The 25,757-nt window shown below is 49.1% G+C and overlaps 1 protein-coding gene across 3 annotated transcripts; it reads left to right on the top strand.

Annotated features, from left to right (window-relative positions):
* Positions 1 to 1,698: 1,698 nt before the first annotated feature.
* Positions 1,699 to 12,963, top strand: VRTN (vertebrae development associated). Of its 3 annotated transcripts, XM_044230805.1 has the most exons (4): positions 2,054 to 2,086; positions 2,820 to 2,946; positions 3,434 to 3,723; positions 9,954 to 12,963. In XM_044230805.1, the coding sequence occupies exon 4, from the start codon at positions 9,955 to 9,957 to the stop codon at positions 12,079 to 12,081; it is 2,127 nt and encodes a 708-aa protein (XP_044086740.1). In that variant the 5' UTR covers positions 2,054 to 2,086; positions 2,820 to 2,946; positions 3,434 to 3,723; position 9,954; the 3' UTR covers positions 12,082 to 12,963. The 3 variants fall into 3 exon arrangements, with proteins under 3 accessions (XP_044086741.1, XP_044086740.1, XP_044086739.1); XM_044230806.1 differs by lacking the exons at positions 2,054 to 2,086; positions 2,820 to 2,946; positions 3,434 to 3,723 and adding an exon at positions 1,699 to 1,720; XM_044230804.1 differs by lacking the exons at positions 2,054 to 2,086; positions 3,434 to 3,723 and having other exon boundaries at positions 2,553 to 2,946.
* The last annotated feature ends 12,794 nt before the right edge of the window (positions 12,964 to 25,757 follow it).

The following is a 25,757-nucleotide window of genomic DNA, read 5'->3' on the forward strand; positions in this document are numbered from 1 at the left end:
TCATTAATAAATCTTTATATCAAAAATAATTTTTGGGGCGCCTGGGTGGCTCAGTGGTTCAATCCTCTGCCTTCGGCTCAGGTCATGATCTCAGGGTCCTGGGATCGAGCCCCACATCAGGCTCTCTGCTCAGCGGGGAACCTGTTTCCTCCTCTCTCTGCCTGCCTCTCTGCCTACTTGTGATCTCTGCCTGTCAAATAAATAAATAAAATATTTAAAAAAAAATAATTTTTATGTTGATTTCCTATCAAAATGGCAATATTTCAGATATGCTGGTTTAAATAAAATATATTGTTAAAATTAATTTCACCTGTCCAGTTCAATGATTCCTCTGTCCATTCGATTAAAGTCTTCTATCTTTAATGTGGCTACTAGAAAATGTAAAAGTATTATATGCGCCTCTCATTACATTTTACTAGACATTGGTGACTCTCTCGATGAAAAAATAAAGGGAGAAAAGCAAGGTGTGTAAGAGGGTTTAGCATACAAACATTTGTGCTTCAAAGAAAGGGAAAAAAGCACTGTCTCAGAGATTTGCTTGTTTATGAATATTTCTGGAATGATACCCTAGAAACAACATTGGCTGCTTCTGGAGAGGGAAACTGTAGATAGGGCTGAAATTTGAATCCTGAATCCTTTTGTAAATTTCTGAACCAAAATTTACATGCACTTTGAATAATACGTTATTTTTTATGTATATAAAATAGAATATATATTAGTCAAAAGTAGTTTAAAAATGTTGAACATAGAACAAAAATATGCATCGAAAGATCAGAAATTTATATGTGTTGTAAATGCACAGAAAAAGAACTGGCAGATAAGCATAGTGAAGAGAATGTGTTAGGGACTGAAAGGGAAGACTTGCTCAATTTACTCTATTTTTTACTCTGTACCATTTGGATCTTTTGGAAAGAGAATATTTAATTTGTGTAAGTCTAAGAAAAAAAAAACTAGAAAGAAATATACCAAGACATTCACAATGGCTGTGTTTAGATAATGAGATTAGAGGTAACTTTTTCTTCTTTCTACTTTAAAAAGTTTCCCAATTATTCTAAATTTTCCCAATTAGTCTATAAAAAAAGACTCATACCTTGGTGATGGAAGCACCAACAAACCTTTAGTTTCTTTAAAAAAAATACTTTTAAAGATTCCATTAGCCTTTTAAAGGATTTAAAATTACTTTCATTGCTTTTTGAAATGATAGCAAGTAAGGTAGACTCCTTATAAAATGTCAACACAGAAGGATAATTCGGAAAAGTATCCAACTTCTTCTACAAGATAACCACTATTCTCTGAAACTTTTAAAATGCTACATTTATCTTAAGAACTTAAAAATGATTTCAAATGAGCTGGAGAGGCTGAGGACTGCAACAGGCTTGCTCTGTGCCAAGCACCGTCCTGAATGCTTTAAATTGATCATCCCGTTGATCCATGCGACCGCTCTGCGGAAAAGGTTGTGCCCCAGTAACCTTTAAATCAGGGTTCCAAGGGTTGAAACAATTCGCCTAAGGCCACACTCTAGTAAAGGGGCAGGGTTGGCATTCAAATCCAAGTCCAGGGCACGTATAAGCCGCTGCCTCAGGCAGCTGCCATCGCGATGGGTGGGGCTGGTGTGATTTTGATCCAGGGACTGGACTTGAGCTCACATCGGGTGGCCTCCTCCTCCTCCTCCTGTGCTCCTGGGAACGGGGCGTTCAATAAAGGATTTTTGATCTAGGTGGTAAGTGTAGGGCTCATGATTGGCAGAGGAGGAAAGGATCCTTGTGAGCCGGGGCATAAGCGACACTGGGGACAAGGGGTCTGTGGGTGGTGGGTCTGCGGGTCCACTGGACAGCGGTAGCCAGGGGTCAGGCCACAGAAGGGAGGTGGGTGGAATGTAGCCCCGGAGGGCAGCAGCTAGCCCCAGCACTCCAAAGGGTTAAAGCCGGGCAGGAAAGCCCCTGGGGGGAGCTACCACCAAAGCCTGCAATCCCGCGGCCTTCACCTCCCCCACCAGCCGGGACTAGACGGGCGGATAGGACTGGTTCCTTTGGGATTATCTGAGGCCCCTGGGCTGAGATGAGCTGCAGGAGGGACGGAAGCCCAGGTATCGCACGCCCCCGCCTTCCTGTGGGGCTCGGAAAACTAGGTGTCTCGGGATCTAGGCGCACTGGCCCGGGACAGAAGCAATTCTGGCCCGGACAGACTTGCAGAGTAAGAGGTGTGGAGTCCGGGCCTGGGGGATGCTCAGAGAAAGGTGGGAATGGAGCCCTTGGAGAAAAGTGGGGCCTTTCTGGAAGGAAAAGGGGCCTGCAGCAAGGTGGGGGAAGTGAGCTCTCCAGCCTCCCCGTCCAGCAGGACCCCCCTCCCCCCGCGGGATGGGGAGCTGCCCCAGGAAGAGAAGCATCTTGGAGGCTCTATAAGCCCCAAAGTCTACCCAGTCACCCAAGGCCAGTTTCTGGGCTCCAGCTCTGCTCCCCCACCTCTACCCTCAAGCCAGGCCATTGACTTTCTTTCCCCAGGTCTTTCTATCTGAACCTTCCCAACCCCTCCCCCCCCCAACTCTTTGGAAATCTTTCAGTTTTCTTTCAAGTTTTCCCAGGGCAGTTTGGGGTCTGATTCAGAGCTAGGTCTGGGCGCTTTAACGCCCCCAGCTGGGTAGAGTGGACCAGACAATAGCCGCTATCACTTTACCATTGGAAGTGACCCCCGAATTTGCACTTCTTTCATCTTGGGACCAGAGCACTTGAGGGTGGGCGATTTCCTGGGGGGAGTGGCTTCAGCGGCTTCTCCACCGGCCAGTTGGCTGTAGACGGTCCATGCTCCATGGTCCACTACAGATACGAAGCCAGTTCTGGAGTGAGAGTGACGCTCGGCTGGGGACGCTGACCCAGGGTCACTTAAATGTCCCAAGCTGGAAGCTGGAGAAAGAAGTGGACGCCCCCAGGGCTCTGGGCCACCCTCGAGGTCAGTAAACTAGGAAGTTTCCTCCAAATTAGGAACGGTGGGTGCCCTGTGCGGCTTGGAGGCCCCAGGGGAGTGAGGACTAGCCTTGGGACAGTAAAGGGCCCAAGGGTCAAGGAGTGACTCGGTGAGGATGCTGCAGGCCTGTGTGTCTGCCGGCCTCTGGGTGTGGGTGGGTGGGGGTGTGTGTGTGTGGAAGGGGGAAGTGAGGCATTGTTTCGGGTTCTTTCTCCCCACCCCCACCTCCAGCCCCATCCCCACCCCCACCCGCCTGCCTATCTCCCCTCCCCACCCTACTCAATTGTCCGTCCTCGGCCCCTCCCCAGCCTCTCAGCGCTTTGGGGGTTGGGTCCCTTGACTCAGAAGCCCCCGGCCAGCCAGCTCTCTTCTTCCCAGCCACCCGCTGGCCTTCCTGGCATCCTGAGGGGCGACCACTGGCCTGTGCTGCTTCCCCTCGTGGGCCAGACTCACCCTTCTCCTACCCGTCCAGACACGTGGTCCACAAGAGCAACTCAACTTGGGAACTCCCGAACTGCCCAGGCGTGGTTGACCTGGTGGCTTCAGGCCCCACTCGGGATCCCCCAGGCACTCCTGTTACCCTTCCTTGGGAATTCACAGCTGATGGACTCGCCTGCCACCCGTCAGCCCCCATGGCCGCCCCTGCCCTGCCGGGTCTCCTGGAAACCAGGGAGGGAGCCAAGATGGCTGGCGCTCCCTCGAGCCAGGGACCTAGCGTGGGCAGCTGGGAGGGCAGAACGGAGAGGCGCCGAGCCAGGCCAGGTGAGATACCAGCCGGTTTACCGTGGTCTTACTGGGTCTTGCTGAGGGTTGAGGCCCATGTGGCACCGTGTCCTACTTGTTGGGCCTAGTTGAGAGATGGCAGAGCCTACCTAATGAGGGATGGGGAGAAAAGGGGGAATGGGGAGGACACGGGGTCCTTGGTGAGCAAATCCAGAGCCCAGGAGGAGGCTGGCAGAGAAGGAGTTTGTTCTAGAGGCCAGAGGAGACTTAAAGCAGTATTGTATTAGCAGGTTCATTGGCCTGCCCTTCCCTTGTCCTGCCTAGAACCCTGGCTGACCCCTTCTAAAATGGAAGGGCCAGAGTCCAGACCTGGGCTCGAGACCCCATCTGCTTGAAATAAGGAGACGGAGGAAGGAAGGAGGAAAGCTGGCTTTGGTGAAGGCAAGGCTTGGCGTCTTTTTGGCAGAGTCGCCCTGTCCCTTCATTTATTCTTGGCTCCAGGGCCCTTCCGAAGTGCTAAGATAGTTGCTGGCTGGCTGCTTTTTGGATGCCCTGTTTTACCTCCTTCCAACCTCAAGCCAGGAGATCCTGTATAATCGGGGGTGGAGGTCTTACCTCCTTGGTTTCTTGCCTTTTCCAATCCCTTTTAAGAGCTGTGGGGGCCAGGGAGGCCAGCTGAACAAAGCCCATAGATGAGCTCTCGCTTTTTTTGCACTTCTGCTATGAATGCACCTGGCAGTTGCCAGCTCTGATTTGCATCGTACTTCCGGAGAGCTGCTGTTGAAAAAGACTTTGCACCTGAACCGCATCAACCATTTGTCTACTTAAAGATGATTGGCTTCCCCGCCCAGCCCCCGGCCTTTCCCCCACTGTCCTCCGGTCGTCCAGACCTCCTTGGATGGATGTGGGGTGTGGGGCTCCAGGGAGCTGCTTTTTCTCCGTAAGCTTTTGAGAAAAGCAGAAGTGGGGTATTACTCTTGGGGGGGGAGATCTTGAAAGAATGAGATAAGGTCGAGTGGAGCTGGGTGGGACTGGGACGAGGACCAGGACCGGACCCGGAACAGACGGGAAGAGTAGGTAGGGTGAGACAGGGTAGGGCAGGGTGGGGTGGGGTTTGTGCAGAAGGCAGTGCGGTATATATCTGGACGTTTTGTTGGAAGATACCCGGATACTCCTGCTGAAGTCAGGCAAGTCCTTTCTGGACCTCCATATTCCTTATCTTTGAAATGGCCCGGTTTGTTTCAATGCTCCAAGAATCCATGTGTTTCTGGATCCTTCAGCTGATAAGCATTTTGGGTGATGTGTTCCCTGGGGTGGTGGAATTACAGTGTTTAGGAGGGGCAGTCTGGAGTCCCAGTGCTTGATTTTACAGCTTTCATAGCTGTGTGGTCTTGGGAAAGTTATGTGTAATTTAACCCCCCAGCCTCCATTTCTCCAGGTGTGAACTCAGAATAGCCATCCTAGCCATGGTGCAGGTGTGATGGAGTTGTCGTTCACGTGGAGGGGAGAGGAGAACCACATACAAACAAAATTTACCTCTAAAAAGCCTGAAATCCAAGCACTCGATCCTGGTAAAGCCCAAAGGAGCTTGCCATCACCCGAGGGAACACGATGCTTTGCTCTCAGGAAAGAGATGGGAGTGGCAGGGCAGGAGGAATCACCCAACAGTTTAAATTCATTGTCCCCTCCTTTTTTTTTTTTTTTTTCCCTGAGATTTTGGTTGAATTACCTAATTAAATGCACAGACTAAACAGTGAGTAAGTGGTGACTTTTCATAATTTTGTTGGCGAAGTATCTAGCAGTGGTACAGGTGATCTGCTGGTGACATGGAAGGAAAACCATCATCTTTGTTGGCTGCCAGAATGAAAAGGCTGTTATGTGAGCTTGGTGTGTTTTTCAGGGCTCAACTTTTTTTTTTTTTTTTAAGATTTATTTTTTTGACACTGTTTAGAAAGATGGAGGGAGAGATCAGAAGCAGAGGGAGTGGCAGAGGGAGAAGGAGCTCCCAGATCATGACCCAAGTGAAAGGCAGACACTCTACTGACTGAGCCACCCAGACGCCCCAGGGCTCTATGGAAGCGTGCTCTCTTCACCAAGGACTGCTGTGACACTGTTTATCTCCTGAGTCCATTGAAGTTGAATCGTTTTTTTTTTTTTAAAGTGAACATAAACATTCAAGAAGAATAGATTAAAAGCCCAACTCCAGGGTCAAATGATCTGGTAAAAATAGAAAAATCAGGGTGAGGTAAGATCAGATTTGTCACAGCAGGTGAGTTAAAAAACTGCAGCCAAGAAGTTTTACCCAAAGGTGATTCTAATATTTAAGAAATGTATTTATTTATTTAAAAGGTTTTATTTATTTGAGAGAGAGAGAGAGAGAGAGGGGAGAAGGTCAGAGGGAGAAGCGGACTCCCCGCAGAGATGGGAGCCCGCTGTGGGACTCGATCCTGGGACTTCAGGATCACAACCCAAGCCGAAAGCAGTGGCTTAACCAGTTGAGCCGCCCAGGTGCCCAAGAAATTATTATTATTATTATTTTAAGATTTTATTTATTTATTTGACAGAGATCACAAGTAGGCAGAGAGGCAGGCAGAGAGAGAACTCGAGGGAGCAGCCTCCCTGCCAAGCAGAGTACCCTACGCGGGGCTCGATCCCAGGACCCTGAGATCATGACCTGAGGCAGAGGCTTTATAAACCACCGAGCCACCCAGGCCCCCCAAAATTATTTTTTGAAAGTAGTCTCTCTGACCAGCATGGGGCTTAGGTTCATAACCCCTGAGATCAAGAGTCACCAGCTCTACTGATTGAGCCAGCCAGGTGCCCCTGATTACTAATTTTTGAAAAGCTTGCTTTTTTGTAATTATCAGGTAAAATTCTGGTGGTTCTCTTAGTGCTTTATAAACCTTTTTTTCAAAACTTTACTGAACCCTGATTTACACTTCAGCATGTCCCCTGTAAGTGTGCAGTTAGGTTGGTGAGCTGACAAATACCTACACCCAAACACGGTATTTAAATCAGGCTCATCTCAAACAATTTACTGAATCCTGAAAACAAAGCTCTGAGAGAGGACAACGGCCCTCTTTTTAACTTACGCTTTGCAATGCAACACTGAAAATGTACCAGTAATTAGGATCATTCATTTATGTTGGTTTAAACAGGAGGTAAATCACAGATCGTAAAGTGACTGGGTTCAGGCATTGGTACTGGCCCCACCACTTGTGTGACCTGGGGCAAATTAGCCTACAATGCTTTTTCTCAGTTTTCTTACCTTTCAACAGGGGATGAGGGTAGTGCCTACCTTATTGGCTGTCAGGCTTAAGACCATGTCTAGCAAATACTGAATGCTCAGTACATCTACTTACTAGATCTATGTTAGCTCAGGGACTAGTCTTCTGCCACCCCCTTTGAAAGGACCCTTTGTACCATAGCATTGGGGACCCCTGGGTGGCTCAGTGGGTTAAAGCCTCTGCCTTCGGCTCAGGTCATGATCCCAGCATCCTGGGATCGAGTCCCCACATCGGGCTCCTTGCTCAGCAGGAAGCCTGCTTCTCCCTCTGCCTCTGCCTGCCTCCGCCTGCCACTCTCCCTGTGCTCACTCTCTGACAAAAAAAAAAAAGAGAGAGAGAGATGTACTAGGGCATTGGTTCTCAAACTCTTTGGTCTCAGGACCCTGGCAGAGCTTTTATTTATATGGGTTACATCTATTGTATTCAAAATTAAAATGGAGAAATTTAGAAAGTATTTTTTATTTATTCTTAAAAGATTTTATTTATTTATTTGACAGAGATCACAAGTAGGCAGAGAGGCAGGCAGAGAGAGAGGAGGAAGCGGGCTCCCTGCTGAGCAGAGAACCCGATGCGGGACTCGATCCCAGGACCCTGGGATCATGACGTGAGCCGAAGGCAGAGACTTTAACCCCCTGAGCCACCCAGGCACCCCTAGGAAGTATTTATTAAAAAACAAGTCAGTTGGGGCACCTGCGTGCCTGGGTGGTTCAGTTGGTTAAGTGTCTGCCTTCAGCTCAGGTCATGATCCCAGGGTTCTGGGATCAAGTGTCTCCCTGATCAGTGGGGATTCTGCTCGCCTCCCTACCCGGCTTGTGTTCTCTCTTTCACTCTCAAATAAGTATCTTAAAAAAAAGAGGGGTGCCTGGGTGGCTCAGTGGGGTAAAGCCTCTGCCTTCAGCTCAGGTCTGATCTCGGTCCTGGGATCGAGCCCCGCATTGGGCTCTCTGCTCCACGGGGAGCCTGCTTCCTCCCGCCCCCCACCTGCCTCTCTGCCTACTTGTGATCTCTTGTCTGCCAAATAAATAAATAAAATCTTAAAAAAAAAAAAAAGAAAAGAGAAAACCAGTTATACAGTAAAAAAATAACCTTTTTTGGGGGGTGAGAAGTAACTTTTCTTCCAGAACAAAAAAGATGTGTGACTCTTATACACCTTTTAAGTCTCTGCAGTATCGGGTTTGAAAGGTATTCTCCCGTCTCTGCGTTTCAGTCTGTTGTGATACATTGTCCAGCTTTGTCCAGATAGATAGGTGGGAAAAGGAAGAGTTTGCATAGCTTGTTCAGTGGATGTGCTTTGATCAGTAAGTACACTAACACTTGACAAGTAGTTTGTTAAAGCTTAGTTACAGTGTAGAAACTGAAACAATATTCGTGATTTTTTTGGTACCGCACTAGAGTCAAAGCCATTGCTTTCTTTTATACTTGAGGTGGATCTTTTACCTGTGTGTGGCTTCGCAACATCACCCATTGGTTTCTTTGGGAAACTTAGTTCATTGATTGATCTTCAGATGTCGACGGTTCCTTTACGTGGTATAGTAAGTTACATTTGTTAGTGTCACTATTGATCCCATCAGAAAAATCTTTAGGTATTGGAAGAAACTGTCAGGCTCCCTGTAGTAGATACAGGTTTTCCAAAACTCTGGTTTTCCAGTGAAAGCTCAAAGTGTCACTGGGCAGTCAATATTCCACAATTTTCTTTGAGGTGACAGGCTCACCTTATTCCTTTTTGAGGAAATTGCCCAGTATACCCCAGTCTAAACGAGTAATGTTTCAGTTTTTCTTTTAAGTAAAAGTGATATTCCATGATAAGAGCACCTAGTTCACCATAACAAACAACTGTCACGTGAGACATTCAGAATGCAGCAGAAATGAATACTCCCTATTTTGCCCCCTCAAAACGGAAAAGTCATGTATTTAAGGGCTGTGATTAAATTAAAAAAAATTAATAAAAACAAAAAACCGAAAAACTCTACTGCTTCATCATGGACATTTTTTTTTTTAAAGATTTTATTTATTTATTTGACGCAGAGCAAGATCACAAGTAGGCAGAGAGGCAGGTGTAGAGAGAGAGGGAAGCAGGCATCCTGCGGAGCAGAGAGCCCGATGAGAGGCTCGATCCCAGGACCCTGAGACCATCACCTGAATCAAAGGCAGAGGTTTTAACCCACTGAGCCACCCAGGCGCCCCCATCACGGACATTCTTGAGTGAAACTAGCGTTTCTCCCCACCCCCAACCGCGAGTACATGGTGGTTAAGAATATGATGACCTCCAGCATAGTCTGATTCATGCTAAGTTACCACATTTCTACTCACACATTAATACAATGAAAAGGACAAATAATATCTTCGTGTTACGTTATCTTAGTATATCTTAGAAAAATAATTTAACTTGCAGGCCCCCCCCCCCGAGAAAGTCTCAGGGAACCCCAAGGTTCCACGGACCATATTTTGAGAATCACCGTTCTAGGGAAAGGCAGACCAGTTTTAGCTCTAGGAGTTTGTAAGTCTTTTGACAGATACAGAGTTACAGGCTTTATGACTGCGTTGTGGAATGTGTCCTAGCTAACTAATCCTTTTTCATTCCTTCCCTGTGTGTTAGGCACTGATCTAAGGATGAGTGTGTGTGTGTATGTGTGTGTGTGTGTATTTATGTATTCCTGTATATCTCCATGCTTCCATTGTCTCATGCCCACAATAACTGTATAACGGGATACTTCCATCATCCACTTTACAGAAAAGGAACCAGAAGCCTGGAGAGCTGAAGTGACTTGTCTCAGAACCAGCATTTCAAAGCCAGGTTCCAGAGACCAGGCTCGTCCTCTGTACCCCTAAGGGGTTAAACCTGGGGAGGTTCTTAGCCAGTCTGCCCTTGGTGGGGGAACGGGAGTGAGTGGGCATTATCTTCGGGGGAGAAGGTGCGAGTCCCCATTGCTGGGTATCTGGGTGCCTTGTCCTGACCGTGCCCTCTGCCCTTGACCCTGGCAGGATGACCTCTCGGAGGCAGCTGGTACAGCAGGTGCTGCAGGAGCTGCAGGAGGCCGTGGAGTCCGAGGGCCTCGAGGGTCTGGTCGGCGCTGCTCTGGAGGCCAAGCGGGTGCTGTCCTCCTTTACCCTCCCCACCTGCCGGGAGGGGGGCTCCAGCCCCCAGGTGCTGGAGGTGGACTCCGTGGCCCTGAGCTTATACCCCGAGGACGCTCCCCGGAACATGCTGCCGCTGGTGTGCCGAGGCGAGGGCAGCCTGCTGTTCGAGGCAGCCAGCGTGCTGCTGTGGGGGGACGCGGGCTTCAGCCTGGAGCTGCGGGCGCGCACGGTGGTGGAGATGCTCCTGCACCGGCACTACTACCTGCAGGGCATGATCGACTCCAAGGTGATGCTGCAGGCCGTGCGCTACTCCCTGTGCTCCGAGGAGTCCCCTGAGATGACCAGCCTGCCGTCCGCCACGCTGGAGGCCATCTTCGACGCAGACGTCAAGGCCACGTGCTTCCCCAGCAGCTTCTCCAACGTGTGGCACCTGTACGCGCTCGCCTCCGTCCTTCAGCGCAACATCTACTCCATCTACCCCATGCGAAACCTCAAGATCCGGCCCTACTTCAACCGGGTCATCCGGCCTCGCCGCTGCGACCACGTTCCCGCCACGCTGCACATCATGTGGGCCGGCCAGCCCCTCACCAGCCACCTCTTCCGCCACCAGTACTTTGCCCCTGTGGTGGGGCTGGAGGAGGTGGAGGCCGAAGGTGCTCCCGGCCCGGCCCCCGCCCGCAGCCCCGCAGCCCCACTGCCGCCACCGGCCAAGACGCTGGAGCTGCTCAGCCAGGAGCCGGGCCTCAGCTACTCCCACCTCTGTGAGCGCTACAGCGTCACCAAGAGCACCTTCTACCGCTGGCGGCGCCAGTCGCAGGAGCACCGGCAGAAGGTGGCTGCGCGCTTCTCGGCCAAGCACTTCCTGCAGGACAGCTTCCACCGCGGGGGCGTGGTGCCGCTGCAGCAGTTCCTCCAGAGGTTCCCCGAGATCTCCCGCTCCACCTACTATGCCTGGAAGCAGGAGCTGCTGGGCTCCGGCGCCTGCCAGGCCCTGGCCCCCAAAGAGGTGCAGGTGACGGAGGGGCTGGAGAAGCTGCCGGAGGAGCAGGCGGCCAAGGGGCTGGGGTGTTCCGCGCTGGCGGCAGTCAGCCCGGGAATGGTCCTGATGCAGCGGGCCAAGCTGTACCTGGAGCACTGCATCTCCCTGAACACGCTGGTGCCCTACCGTTGCTTCAAACGCAGGTTCCCCGGCATCTCGCGGTCCACCTACTACAACTGGCGCCGGAAGGCCCTCCGGAGGAACCCCGGCTTCAAGCCGGCACCTGCCCTCCCCACCACCGGGGTTCCCCAGCCGGTGTCCGTTCCGGAAGAGGCCCTGCTCCCTTGGAAGGGTGAGGGGGGAGAGGGGACGGGCCAAGCCACGGCAGGGGGACCCCCCGCTGCCCACGCGTTCCTGCCCCCCAAGGTGCCCCTGTCCCGTTGGCAGAGGCGCCTGCGCAGGGCTGCCCGCAAGCAAGTGCTGAGCGGGCATCTCCCCTTCTGTCGCTTCCGCCTCCGCTACCCAAGCCTGTCGCCCTCCACCTTCTGGGTGTGGAAGAGTCTTGCCCGGGGTTGGCCCAGAGGCCTGTCCAGATTCCAGATGCAGGACCCCGCCTTGGGCAACGGAGGGCTGCGGGAAGCTGAGGAGAAGCAGGAGAAGGAAGCTGGCAGGGATGGGCCTGCTGTGATGACCCCTCCTGGTGGGACCCCCGCGCCAGTGGGGGCTTCTGCAGGAGAGGATCCAGGAAAGGCCCAGGGGGGTCCTTCCGGAGAGGGGGCCATGGCCCAGGGCCAGCCCCACAGCCAGTCCCTGTCCAGCCGCCCCGGGGCAGAGGCAGCCGTGGGGGGCAGGGACGACCAGGTGCTGGTGATGGACATGCTGGGCACCACGAAGTTCAAGGCCCAGGCCAAGCTGTTCTTGCAGAAGCGCTTCCAGTCTAAGAGCTTCCCCTCCTTCAAGGAGTTCAGCGCCCTGTTTCCCCTCACCGCCCGCTCTACCTACTACATGTGGAAGCGGGCGCTCTATGACGGCCTCACCCTGGTGGATGGCTGAGGGGGAGGTGTGAAGAGGGTTGGGAGGGAAGGGGACCTGTTTGGACAGGCTCAGGGACCCAAGTTGACCCCTGGCTTTGGTCAGCGTGCCCTTTGCTCTGGCTCCCACAGCGTCCACCTTGAATCCCAGGGCAGCTCCGCGCTGCTTCCTGGCTCGAAGGCCGTCGGAGCCAGAGATGAGCCGTCTGGTCTTCCAGAGAGCTGCAGGACCAGCGTTGTTCTTTTCGGTTGTTTGCCATTCTTGCTTTTTCTTGTCTTGGTTTTAATTTTTTGTTTTGATTTAAGTGGGTTGGCTGGGCCCCCTGACTGATGTTGGGAAGCAAATGCATGGGGGTCATGAGGGGGTTTGATAGCTAAAGCTGCTTTCAACTTCTCGTGAGGACGAAGACAGTACTGCAACATGGCTGGCTGTCCCATTAGGCGGAGTGTATGTCTTCAGTTTATTTGGGGGTTGGTACCCTGCTTACTCAAATATGTTTCCCAAAGGAACATTAGAAATCAATTATGGAGGGGGTCCGTGGCTTCTGCCTGGTGCACAAGGGAGAGGGTGCCAGGCTTAGCATGACAAGTGAAGGTATATAGGAAGGACCTCTGAGGGAGGGCCCTGAGCTGGGTCACTGAGGTGCAGGCCTGTCCCTTGCAAGGAGTGTGGTAAAGGGCTTGAGGGAGGGGGCTTCGAGCTTCTGCTGGTGCTTGGTCCATCTGCTGTAGTCCTTTCAGTCCTCTCCCAGCCTGGTTGGCTCTTGGGGATCCCATCTTCTGTTGAGCCTCTCCTCCGAGCCTGTGCCCCATCAGCGAGGGACCTTACGGTGGCCAGAAAAGCGACTAACTGAATTCCCATTGTCCAAGAGTCAAGTTGGAAAACCAAGAAAATAAAGTGATATGGTACCCACAGCCCTTGGTCTCTGGTATTTGTTTAGCTAGGATGTGCCTGCTCACTGCTTTAGTCCCTTTGGTGTCAGGGGACACTTGCTCCCAGGTCCAGGGCTTGGGGGAGGGCCAGGATGACTAGGATTCTGTTTAGCATTGGATCTAGAGGCGACCACGTTGGGTGCACTTCCAGCTGGGGTTAGGGCTCTGGCGGCCTGGAAGGATCCTCCCACCATGGGAGAAAACCAGCCCACGACAGGTCCTCGCAGGCCAGTCAGGCTTTCTTTATGCTGGTTGTGCACCCAAGCAGGTTCGGCCCAGGCCCAGGTAAGGACACACCGCCAGCCTCATAGTGGCTAACTTGCAAACCCCCTCCAGTGGGCTGAGCTTTAAGGCCAGAACTCAGCTTATTGGGGTGTGGCATCAGCAGGGAACTGTTGGTTTCCTGCAATGGCTGTCATTTTGGGGAGTCCTTTTTTTTTTTTTTAAATATTTTATTTATTTCTTCGACAGAGAGAGATCACAAGTAGGCAGAGAGAGAGGAGGAAGCAGGCTCCCCAGAGCCCGATGTGGGGCTTGATCCCAGGACCCTGGGATCATGACTTGAGCCGAAGGCAGAGGCTTTAACCCTCTGAGCCACCCAGGGGCCCCTGGGGAGTCATTCTTGATTCTGTTTTTTTTTCCATCCCCATAGCCTATCAACAAGTCCTGTTGGCTAAGTCCAAAGTGTACCCAGAACACTCCTCTTCATGCTGCTGGTGCCATCCCCACTGGCGCACTTCCCCACTTCCCCAGCTATCTCCCTTCTCTCCTTGCCCTGTACAATCCATGCTCCACAGAACAGCCAGAGAGCGCTTTAAGTGAAATTGTGTTCTTTCACTTTCCTGTCTAACCTGTGTCTGTGGCTTCCCTTCACTCTTAAGAGTTCCTCACACCGCCTGACGGTAGCCTTCATAATCTGGCCCCTGACTTGCTCTCCCTGCTTGTCCCACTCATGCCCTCACCCACCGCGCTCCAGTCACACTGGCTGCCTTGGGTCTTGAACATGCTACACTTGCTTTGAGGGCATTTGTTCCTTTGGAACAGCTTTACAGGGCAGGCTCCTTACCATTCAGATCTGAGTCCCTATTGCATTGTGCTTTGAAATTCTCCATGTGGTCTTTATTGCCATCTAATAATTTGCTTGTTTGTTTGCATATTTGATTACCTCCAGCCCCTACCCCATTAGAGCACAAGCGCCGTGCAAAGTGGGGCTTTTTCCTGACTTGCTTACACCCCTGTACTCCCAGCAGGAATCAGTTGCTGGCACATAGTAGGTGCTTCAACTTGTTGAAAGGGGGAATGAATAATGGGGCCACTATGCTTTTCCTGCTATTGTCCTTTGGGATTGGTGTTGTCAAATTGAATCAATCCTACTTCCTAAATATCTCTCATTGGCCATTTTTATTCATCCCACAGCAACCCCCTTATCTAGGTCAGTGCTGCTCTCTGATACAGACTCCGCTTTCAAACTCCTCCCATCCTGAGAAATGCCAGAATGATCTTGCTAAGTCTGGCCTGCGGTGACCACCTAAAGCCAGCAGGTGGCGATCTGGTGCAGCAAGAGACTAGTCTGGGTTCCTGGTAGGCACCCGGACCTATTGATGATAGTCTTAGACATTGGAGAGGCAACATGCGCACATGGGCGAGCTAAACCTCGCTGGACCTCACTTTTTCTATCTGTAAAATGGGAGTACATAGTAAGTCCTGGATGAGCATTTGCTATTGGTAACAATCACGTCCAGTTTGAGAGCCCCTGGGAATCTAATTCCTGTTTTCTAGGAGGAAGCTAATGGCCAGGGAGATTCTTCCTCAAGATTGCCCTTAAAGTAAAGGTACTCCTGTCTCCGAACTGAAAGTCCTTTTGTCCAAGCCCAGCTCTAAGTCCCCAAGCCACAGGGAGATCCTTTAGCTTCTGCTGGAAAGAAAATAAGATAAAAATAATATGTCAGTATTTATTGATTTGGGAAAGATTTTACCAGTATGATAAAATTATTCTGGTGTAGAAAAACCATTTCCTTTATAATTGCTTAGAAAGGCAGATTATACCTAAGCAGTGACTACCTTTGCTAAGAATGCTTCATGCCGATTTCAAGGTTGACATTTGTTGAAATGAGTTGTATGTTTTGCACCACTTTCACTTGCAGATGTAGAGAGAAATTCTAGTGACACAAACAATGGGAGTAAAGGAAGAAAACAATGTGAGGTTGACTCCATGTCCTCCAACATTCTGTGCCACTGTAGAGTAGTAACTGGGTGTACAAATTTTGAATATAAAAACTATCCTAAAAAGCAGTCAGGTGAAACGTGAATAATTAAACTTTAAAAAAAATATATGCGCCTGGGTGGCTCAGTGGGTTAAGCCGCTGCCTTCGGCTCGGGTCATGATCTCAGGGTCCTGGGATCGAGTCCCGCATCGGGCTCTCTGCTCAGCAGGGAGCCTGCTTCCCCCTCTCTCTCTGCCTGCCTCTCTGCCTACTTGTGATTTCTCTCTGTCAAATAAATAAATAAAATCTTTAAAAAAAATATATATATATATGCATCCCCTGGGGGTAGGGGTCCTGTATCTTGGTGGAGAGTATCTTGTCTACCTTGGTGCATGAGGTTGCTCAAATACTTCTCTGGAGGCCGACACTCAGGCTCTTGGGTGGCTCTTAGGCCCCGAGCAACCAGTTCACACTTCACCTGTACCCTCTCCCGGCGCCTCATTCTTACTGCCAGTCTGGGCTCATCCCCCACCAATGCCTTCTCTGAGTCTTTTTTAGCCTGGTTGCCGCCAGCATCAGCTTAGCCGTTGAACTGGCCAGAAAGCCAAAAATTCTAGAATTTTCTCTCTCACCTCTCCGTCTCGGCAGGACCCTATGTACACTGCAGACTTCATGTGGTTCCACACTGCGAAGGCATCACAGGCAAGGGAATTGGACTGGTCCAAGCCATCCTGAGCACAGCTCTCCTGCTGGTTCACCTCCGAGGCCAGTCACCGCCCAAGTTTGGTCTAGTTGTCTGGCCAAGGGGCTAGATCAGACCTGCCCACACGGGGTCTGGCCTATGTGATAGGCTCCCCTGTGCCGGGAGCTGACAGTACAGAGCCAACTCTTGCCCTCGCAAAGGCCTCTGCTTACTGGCAGCAATGTGATGGAAGCTTCTATACAGGGTGCACCACAAAGTGCAGTGAGTTTCCAGGGAGGCACATGCTGGCTTTGGCATCTTCTAGCTCATTCTGACCCCTCCAACTCCCAGGGTCAGCTTTGCTCAAATGTTGGCTCCCTGGGGGTCTCTGGGAGATGCCTCAATGGCTTCTCAGATGACTGCCATCGCTGCTTGTAAACCACTCATCCCAGTGTGGTGTGTCCCGGGAGGATGGGGGACAGGTATCCAGACAAGGCTGTTACCAGGATCCGGCCGGAGGGTGGAGAGGCAAAGCCCCGGAGTGTGTGTGAGTGCAGGGGGAGCCTGCACTGGCCTCCGTGCCATCTGTCTCTCTTCCTGGCCCGACTCTTAATGGAGGTTTTAGTGTGACTTCTTCCCGGCCTTGGCGAGAGACACCCCAGGACACCGTAGAGGATCACTAGCAGGTTCCCAAATGTTCCTGTTATTGGTTTATCTCATGGAAGAGGAGGAGGAAGCTTTCAGGCAGGTGACAAGAGCAGCAGAAAGTAGGTTTTAACCGTAGAAAAAAATTTCCATGGAAGATGACTTTGAAAATACCATGAAATCCTCTTAATTCAGGCGATTCCTCCCTGCCAGGCAGAGAGAGCTGGAGGGAGGCACAGGGGACCTAGCTAGGAGGGCAGGCAGGAGGAGACTGGATGGGCAGCTGCTCACGTATCTCCTGCCTGAGGACACCAGGAGGCGGTGGAGGACAGACCTGCAGGGGACCCTCCCCACACCTACCTATTCCAGACCGCAGCCCCCACAGTGCAGGCCCGTAGGAGGCCAGAGTCTGGGAGGAGGGAGGCACAGGCTGTTGGAATATTCCGAGAGCACCTGAGGGGCTTTGCCTTCCCTCCTCACCCCAGACCAGCTCTGCTCAGAAGGGGTCCCAGTGTAGTGCTGTGGCTTGTGGGTGTTGCTGGCTAAGTTTAGCCTCTAGACTCCCTGGCCTTGGGTTGGGTTATCTGTAGTCATCTCATTGTTATTGAGCATGACAATCACCTGGGTGTTTTTTTGTTTTTGTTTTTTTTTTTGTTTTTTTTTAAAGTACCCTCCACCCCCAATGTGAAACTCAAACTCACAACCCGGAGATCAAGAGTCTTAGGCCCTACCGACTGAGCTCGCCAGGTGCCCCAGCACCTGGGTGCTTTTAAAACTAGGTTGATCCAAGCCCAGTTGCAAACCAATTAAATCAGAAATTCTGCATAATCTCATGAACCTGCCCTAGGATTTAACTTTCTAAATCTCTAAAAAAAATCTATCCGCTCCTCCTCACTTCCATCATCGCTGATTGGATTACGGAAATGCCAAACGGATCTTCCCCACGTTCATGCCACTGTCAGGGACCATTGCTGAAACGCACATCTAAATGAGTCACCTGCTTAAAATCCTTCAATGCCATGCCTTTTCTTCTTAGGAAAAGGACCAAAATAGTAACTTTTTATAGTGGAGAAACCTGACAGACACCAATGGAATCGAGAGATCGAGCTTAACAATACCGATAACAAGGCATATAACTTCTGCTGAATTCCTGCCAGAAATGTAGAACCTCGAACCAATCCCAAGAAGACACCAGACAAGCTAAAATTGAGAGGCATCCTACGTACATTCCATATAATAAATGAGCAGGACTCTCCCAAAGTCTGAAGGTCACGGAGGATAAGACTGAGGAAATGTTACGGGTTGGAGGAGACTAAGGGGACACCGCAAAGGAACCCAGTGTGGACCAGGATTGGATCCAGGAACAGAAAAAGGGTATTGGGGGAAATGGGTGAGATCTGGATAAGCCCTGTAGGCAGTGGCATTGTAACCACTGTGATCAGTACACATGCTCATGTGAGTTGTCAGTCTTAGGGGAAGTTGGGTGAAATGAGACACCCAGATTAGAAAGGAAGAAGTAAAACTATATTTGCAGATGATACTTTATATATAGAAAATGCTGAAGAATCCACCAGAAAACTGACCGGGGCCGTGACAAACTCTGCCAAGTTGTAGGGCACAGAAACTGGTCGTGTTCCTATATACCAACGATGAACAATCTGAAAAGGAAATTAAGAGAAACAATTCCATCTACAATAGCATCTAAAAGAATAAAATACCATGGAATGAGTTTAACCAAGAGGTGAAAGACTAGCACACTGGAAACTATAAAATATTGCTGAAAGACATTTAAAAAAGACTTAAATGGAAAGATATGTTGCATTCATGGGTGGAAAACCTTAGTATTGTTAAGATGGGAATATTCCCCAAAGCAATCTACGAATTCAATGCAATCTCTGTTAAAACCCCATAGCCCTTCCCCCGCCTCCACAGAAATGGAACAGCTCCACAGAAATTCTCACACTCGTATGGAATTTCAAGGGACCCTGAATAGCCAAAACAATAATTGAGAAAGAAAAAGTTGGGAGACTCACATTTTTGGATTTCAAAACTTATCACACAGCAACAGTCATTAAAACAGTGTGGTACTGGGATTAAGGACAGACACAGAGAATGATGGAACAGAATTGAGATTCCAGAAATAAATCCAAAATACCTGTAATTGGTTGACTTTCAACAGGGGTGCCAAGACCATTCAATGGGGGAAAGAATGGTCTCTTCAACGAATGGTGTCCTTATTCCATGTAAAAAATTAACTTAAAATGGATCAACAACATAAATATAAGAGCTAAAACCGTGAAACTATTAGAAGAAAATATATGGGCAAATCTTCATGACTTCAGATTTGGAAGTGGCTTCTTTAACATCAAAAGCATAAGCAATGCGAAACACTGGGTTTTGTAAAAATTAAAAACTTTTTTCCATCAGAGAACATTACTAAGAAAGTAAAAAGACAACCTACAGGGGCGCCTGGGTGGCTCAGTGGGTTAAGCACTTGCCTTCAGCTCAGGTCATGATCTCAGGGTCCAGCGATCGAGTCCCGAGTCAGGCTCCTGGGTCAGCAGGGAGCCTACTTCTCCCTTTCACTATGCCCTTCCCCTCTGCTCCTGCTTTCTCTCAAATAAAATCCTTAAAAAATAAAAATAAAAAATTAAAGACAATCTACAGAATGGGAGAATCTATTTTCAAATCATATATCTGATAAGAGTTTAATATCCAGGGCGCCTGGGCGGCTCAGGTGGTTAAGGGTCTGACTCTTGATTTTGGCTGAGATCATGATCTTGGGGTGTGAGATAGAGCCCCCCACATCGGGCTCCCTGCTCGGTGAGGAGTCTGCTTGAGATTCTCTCTCTTCCCTCTCCCTTTGCCCTTCCCCAACCCTGAATGCTCTCTCTCTCTCTCTCTGTCTCAGTAAATAAATAAATCTTAAAAAAAGGAATTTAGGGGCGCCTGGGTGGCTCAGTGGATTTAAGCCTCTGCCTTCAGCTCAGGTCATGGTCTCAGGGTCCTGGGATCAAGCCCTGCATCAGACTTTCTGCTCAGCAGGGAGCCTGCTTCCCTCTCTTTCTCTGCCTGTCTCTTTGCCTACTTGTGATCTCTCTCTCTCTCTGTCAAAAAAAAAAAAAATAATAATAATCTTTAGAAAAAAGTTGAATATACAGAATATATTAAAAAGCTCTTACAACTCAACAACAAAGAGACAACATAATTTTTATTTAATAAAAAAGATTTATTTATTCCAGAGAGAGAGCATGTGCACGCACGTGTGCATGAGTGTGGGTTGGGGAGAGGCAGAGGGAGGGGAGAGAAAATCTCAAGCAGACTCTGTGCCGAGGTTGAAGCCCCATGTGGGGCCCAACCCCACAACCCGCCTGAGCAGAAACCAAGAGTCAGATAATCATCAACTGTGTCACCCAGTGGCCCCCGAACAATGTAATTTTTAAAAATGAGCATTTGAATAGACTTTTCTCCAAATAAGAGAAAAATGGCCAATAAGCACGTGAAGACATCTTCACCCTCATTGGTCATTCAGGAAATGTGGGTCAGAGTCACAATGAGATGCCACTGCACATTCACTAGAATGCCTATTAAAAAAAAAAAGGAGGGGCGCCTGGGTGGCTCAGTGGATTAAGCCTCTGCCTTTGGCTTGAGTCATGATTTCAGGGTCCTGGGATCAAGTCCTGCATTGGGCTCTCTGCTCAATGGGGATCCTGCTTTCCCCCATCTCTCTCTGCCTGCTTGTGATCTCTCTGTCTGTCAAATAAATAAATAAAATCTTAAAAAAACAAACAAACAAACAACAAACCTCTGGTTAAAAAAAAAGAAAAAGGAAACAAACAGCAAATACCAAGTGTTTTTGAGGCTGTGAAGAAATCGGAACCCTCGTATGTTGCTGGTGGGAATGCGAAGTGGTGTGGCCACTGTGGAAAATGGTTTGGTGCTTCCTCCAAAGGTTACCAGCACCGCCACGTCTCAGTGCAGGCTGCTGTAACAATTTACTATAGACCGGGTGACTTCGACAACAAACACTTACTCTCACACTTCTGGAGGCTGGGAAGCCTGAGATCAGGGTGCAAACATGCTCGGGGGCTGGCGAGAGCACTTTTTCTGGCTTGCAGCTGGCTGCCTTCCTGTTGCTTGCTCCTGTGGCAGAGAGGGGAGAGCCGTCTTGGGTTCTTACAGGAGCCCTAATCCTATCACCAGGGCTGCACTCCTAAGACCTACTATTTCCCCAAATGTCCCCCATCCAAACGTCATCATAGTAGGGGAAAGGGCTTCCGCATATGACTTTTGAGGGACACCATTCAGTCCATAGCACCGTCTGACCCAGAAAATTCACTCCTCGGTGTCTATCCAAAAAATCTGAAAACATACCCAAACATGCTTGTATTCCAGTTTTCAGAGCAGTATTACTCACGATAGCCAAAAGGTAGAAAAGATCCAAATGTGATCACCAACAGATGAATGGATAAACAAAATGTATATTTCATATAATGGAATATTATTTATCCATGAGAAAGAATGAAGTTCTGATATTTGCTACGACATGGATGAACTTTAAAAACATGGTCCAATATCCAACCACAGCCCCTAAAAACCCTTCTCTGGGTCCTCAACGGCTCCTAGGATCTCTTTCCTGATTCAGTGACATTTAAATTCATTCATTTACCAGGTAACCTGCTATGGATCAGATTAGATCCTGGCCCTCAGGCTGCATAAAACTTGCGTGGGCAAGAAGATGGAACAGATCAAATACACAAACAAACCATAATGACATGCAACACTTACCTGGAGGTCTGTGGAAATTGGAAGGGGTCATTAAATGTGCCTGGGGGAGAGAGGCAGCCTCTGAATGGCAAGGAAGAGGAGGGAGAGTTCCTGATATGGAGAGGATATCCTGGCATCAGCGCCAAAGGGCTCTGGCAAGTGGCTCTGGGGAATGGGGAGGAGGTGGGCAGAGGTTGAGACCAGGGCAGATGGTGAGGCCAGGTTGTGCGTGGCAGGTGAGGACTCCGGGCCACGTCTTGGAGGTCACAGTGGATTGGTTATAGCAGGTTTCGTGATCTGGAGTGGCCCTCAGAGGCTCTGGGCATGGCTTGAAGCTGTGTGCAATAAAACTGTGTGTGCAAATGTGCCTTCTGCTGGGGAGGGTCCTCAGATGTCATCACATTCTCCAAGGGGTCTGTCCCCAATGAGGTTACGAAGTTGTTAGCCAAGCTGATATGGTTGTTCTCCCCTAGCATCCCCGTTTCCAGCCAGGCTGGGCTCCTCTCCACTCCCAACACGAGGCTGGTGCCAGGCCCAGGCTTACTGCCTGAAACACCTGTCCTCGCCCGGCCTCCTGGCACAAACTTCCCACTCAGGGGGCCGTCCCCAGCAGCCTTTAGCCCCTGAGCCACCTCTGAGTCACTGCTGTTGGGCTCCCACGTTTGAGTCTGTCTGTCTTCTCTGCAGAGAGGGCCACACCTCCCTGCCTCCCTGTCTAAACCCGCTCCAGTATTGTCCAGCTCCGTCCACTCCTGATACAGCCCTCAAATGTCACCTGTGCGTGATGAGTGGCTTCCCCGCGGCCAGATCTGAAGTCCCCTCGGGGCACTGCCTCTTCCACTTCCTCCTCCTCATCTTCTGGAAAGCTCTCCTCTTTCGAGCTCCCTGACATTGCACCTGTGTGTTTGGGGTCTCTTCCTGTTTCTGCGATCTCTGCTTTTTCTGTTTTTTTTTTTTTTTCCCCCCTAACTTTTCAGTGTTTTTCTTTAAAGATTGTAGGTCTAAAAAAATAGGTAATTCATGCACCTGGGAAAAAGGTCAAACAGAACAAAAGAACAGGGGCGCCTGGGTGGCTCAGTTGGTTAAATGTCTGCCTTTGGCTCAGGTCAGGATCCTGGGGTCTTGGGATCGAGCCTCACATTGGGTTCCCTGCTCAGCAGAGAGCCTGCTTCTCCTTCTCACTCTCCTTTTGTTCTCTCTTTCTCTCTCGCTACCTCTCAAATAAATAAATAAAAATCTTTTTTTTTTAAGATTTTATTTATTCATTTGACAGAGAGAGAGATCATAAGTAGGCAGAGTGGCAGGCAGAGAGAGAGAGGGGGAAGCAGGCTCCCCACTGAACAGTGAGCCCGATGTGGGGCTAAATCCCATGACCCTGAGATCATGCTGAGCCGAAGGTAGAGACTTTACCAACTGAGCCACCCAGATGCCCCATAAATAAAAAATCTTAAAAAAAAAAAACAAAAACAAACAAAAGGGGTGCCTGGGTGGCTCAGTGGGTTAAAGCCTCTGCTTTCGGCTCAGGTCATGATCCCAGAGTCCTGGGATCGAGCCCCACATCGGGCTCTCTGCTCCATGGGGAGCCTGCTTTCTCCTCTCTCTGCCTGCCTCTCTGCCTACTTGTGATCTTTGTCTGTCGAATAAATAAATAAAATCTTTAAAAAAACAAACAAACAACAACAACAACAACAAAAGGGCATATAATGAAAGTTACTTCTTCCTTCTATGGTTTTAAATTCCCCAAAATCTTCTCCCAGGGGCAACTCTTATTACTACCTTTTTTTTTTTTTTTTAAGATTTTATTTATTTATTTGTCAGAGAGAGAGGGAGAGAGAGCGAGCACAGGCAGACAGAGAGGCAGGCAGAGGCAGAGGGAGAAGCAGGCTCCCTGCCGAGCAAGGAGCCCTATGTGGGACTCGATCCCAGGATGCCGGGATCATGACCTGAGCCGAAGGCAGCTGCTTAACCAACTGAGCCACCCAGGCGTCCCTTATTACTACCTTTGAAGTCCCATAGGATAGCTACTTGCTATACATGACTACTAAACACATAAAATGTGGCTATTTGCTACACACACACACACACACACACACGCATACATATATATGTGTGTATATATATATATATATAATTTTATTTTATTTATTTTAAAAAAATATCATATTTATTTATTTGACAGACAGAGATCACAAGTAGGCAGAGAGGCAGGCAGGGAGAGAGGAGGAAGCAGGCTCCCTGCCGAGCAGAGAGCCCAACGCAGGGCTGGATCCCAGGACCCTGGGATCATGACCCAAGCCAAAGGCAGAGGCTTTAACCCACTGAGCCACCCAGGCGCCCCTATAATTTTATTTTTTTAAAATATTTTAAAATAAAATAAAAAAAATAAAAAAATAATAAAATATTTTAAAATTTATTTGTCAGAGAGAGAGAGAGAGCACACAAGCAGGGGGAACAGTCAGAGGGAGAAGCAGGCTCCCCACTGAGCAGAACTCAATCCTAGGACCCAGGAGTCATGACCTGAGCTGAAAGCAGACTCTTTTTTTTTTTTTTTTAAAGATTTTATTTATTTATTTGAGAGAGAGAGAGAACATGAATGGAGAAAGGTCAGCGAGAGAAGCAGACTCTCTGCCAAGCAGGGAGTCTAATGTGGGACTCGATTCTGGGACTCCAGGATCGCAACCTGAACCGAAGGCAGTCGCTTAACCAACTGAGCCACCCAGGAACCCTGAAAGCAGACTCTTAATGACTGAGCCACCCAGATGTCCCTGAAATATATATATATATTTTAAAGATTTTAGATTTAAAGATTTTAGAGAGAGAGAGAGCAAGCAAGCTGGGGAGGGGCAGACAGAGAGGGAGAGAGAATCTTACACGGACTCTTTGCTGAGTATGGAGTTGGAAGCAGGGATCCTCCTCACGACCCTGAGATCATGTCCTGAGATCAGGATCTGAACCTGAGCCAAAGCCAAGAGTCAGATGCTTAACCGACTATGCCACCCAGGTGCCCCTGAAGTCTGTTTTAAGTGTAAGATACATGCCAGATTTCAAAGACTTAGTACAAAAAAAAAAAAAAGAATATAAATTATCTTTTTAATTATCTTAAAATACACAATTATAATGCAATCAACCTGGAAAAAGTAATTTCAAACATTGATTAAATGTTAAAATGATGCTATTTTATTTTTTTTATTAAAGATTTTATTTATTTATTTGACAGAGAGAGATCTCAAGTAGGCAGAGAGGCAGGCAGAGAGAGAGAGGAGGAAGCAGGCTCCCTGCTGAGCAGAGAGCCCGATGCGGGACTCGATCCCAGGACCCTGAGACCACGACCTGAGCCGAAGGCAGCGGCTTAACCCACTGAGCCACCCAGGCGCCCAAAATGATGCTATTTTAGATATATTGGGTTGAATAAAATATATTTAAATTAATTTCACTTGTTTCTTTTAATCTTTTAATGGGTATGCTGAGAAAAGTTAAGTTACATAGTTTGCTTCCATTTGTGGCTAACATAATTTTTATCCGCCTCCACTGTTCTAGAGCTAGACTCTGCACTTACAAGCATGGATATATTTCTTTAAAAACACAGTACATATGGGACCCCCTGGGTGGCTCAGTCGGTTTGGCTCAGGTCGTGATCCCAGGGTCCTAGGATCGAGCCCCATGTCAGGTTCCCTGTTCCTCAGGGAGTCTGCTTCTCTTCCTCTCCCTCCCTCCCTGCCCCAGAGGCTGTTGTGCTCTCTCTCTCAAATAAATAAATAAAAACCTTTTTTTTTTAAATTAAAATAAGCAGGCAGGTAGAGAGAGAGAGGGAAGCAGGTTCCCAGAAGAGCAGAGATCTCGATGTGGGGCTAGATCCCAGGACCCTGAGATCATGACCTGAGCTGAAGGCAGAGGCTTAACCCAGTAAGCCGCCCAGGTGCCCCATCAAAATCGTTAAAAAAAGATTTTAAAACCCACAAAACCATAATATACAAATAGCAAGATAAGTAGACTTCTGTAAATTTCTTTTTGTACTCAAGCATCTTTCTCAGAGATTATTTATTGGTTTATCTTAGCCTACCTCATTTTTGTAATGTCTGCATAGCATTCCCTTAGATGACCACGCTAGCATTTCTGTAACCAGGTCTGTTTTGATGGGCACCTAGACTGTTCCTGGTCTCTGAATGCTACCGCAGCACCATGAGTTCGCGAGTATACTGGAACCTACCTCTTTCGGCACGTGGGCGAGGATATCTGCAGCGTGAATTCCTGAAAGTCGATTTTCTACCGGTGGGTGTTCTTGGAGTCCTGGGGATGACATATCTCTGCGGGTCCTGCAGGACGGACCAGTCCGTGGTGGATTATTTGTTGAATAGGAATCTCAGATATGAAGTTCGGGACTGGAAGGAGCCTCAGAGTTCACTATGCATTTGTTTACCTTCAAACATTTCCTGAGCTCCCTTGGGGTTGGGGGGTTGGTTCACAGAT

Source organism: Neovison vison, chromosome 13 (genome assembly GCF_020171115.1).
Source record: "Neovison vison isolate M4711 chromosome 13, ASM_NN_V1, whole genome shotgun sequence".
Classification (NCBI taxonomy): Eukaryota; Metazoa; Chordata; class Mammalia; order Carnivora; family Mustelidae; genus Neogale; species Neogale vison.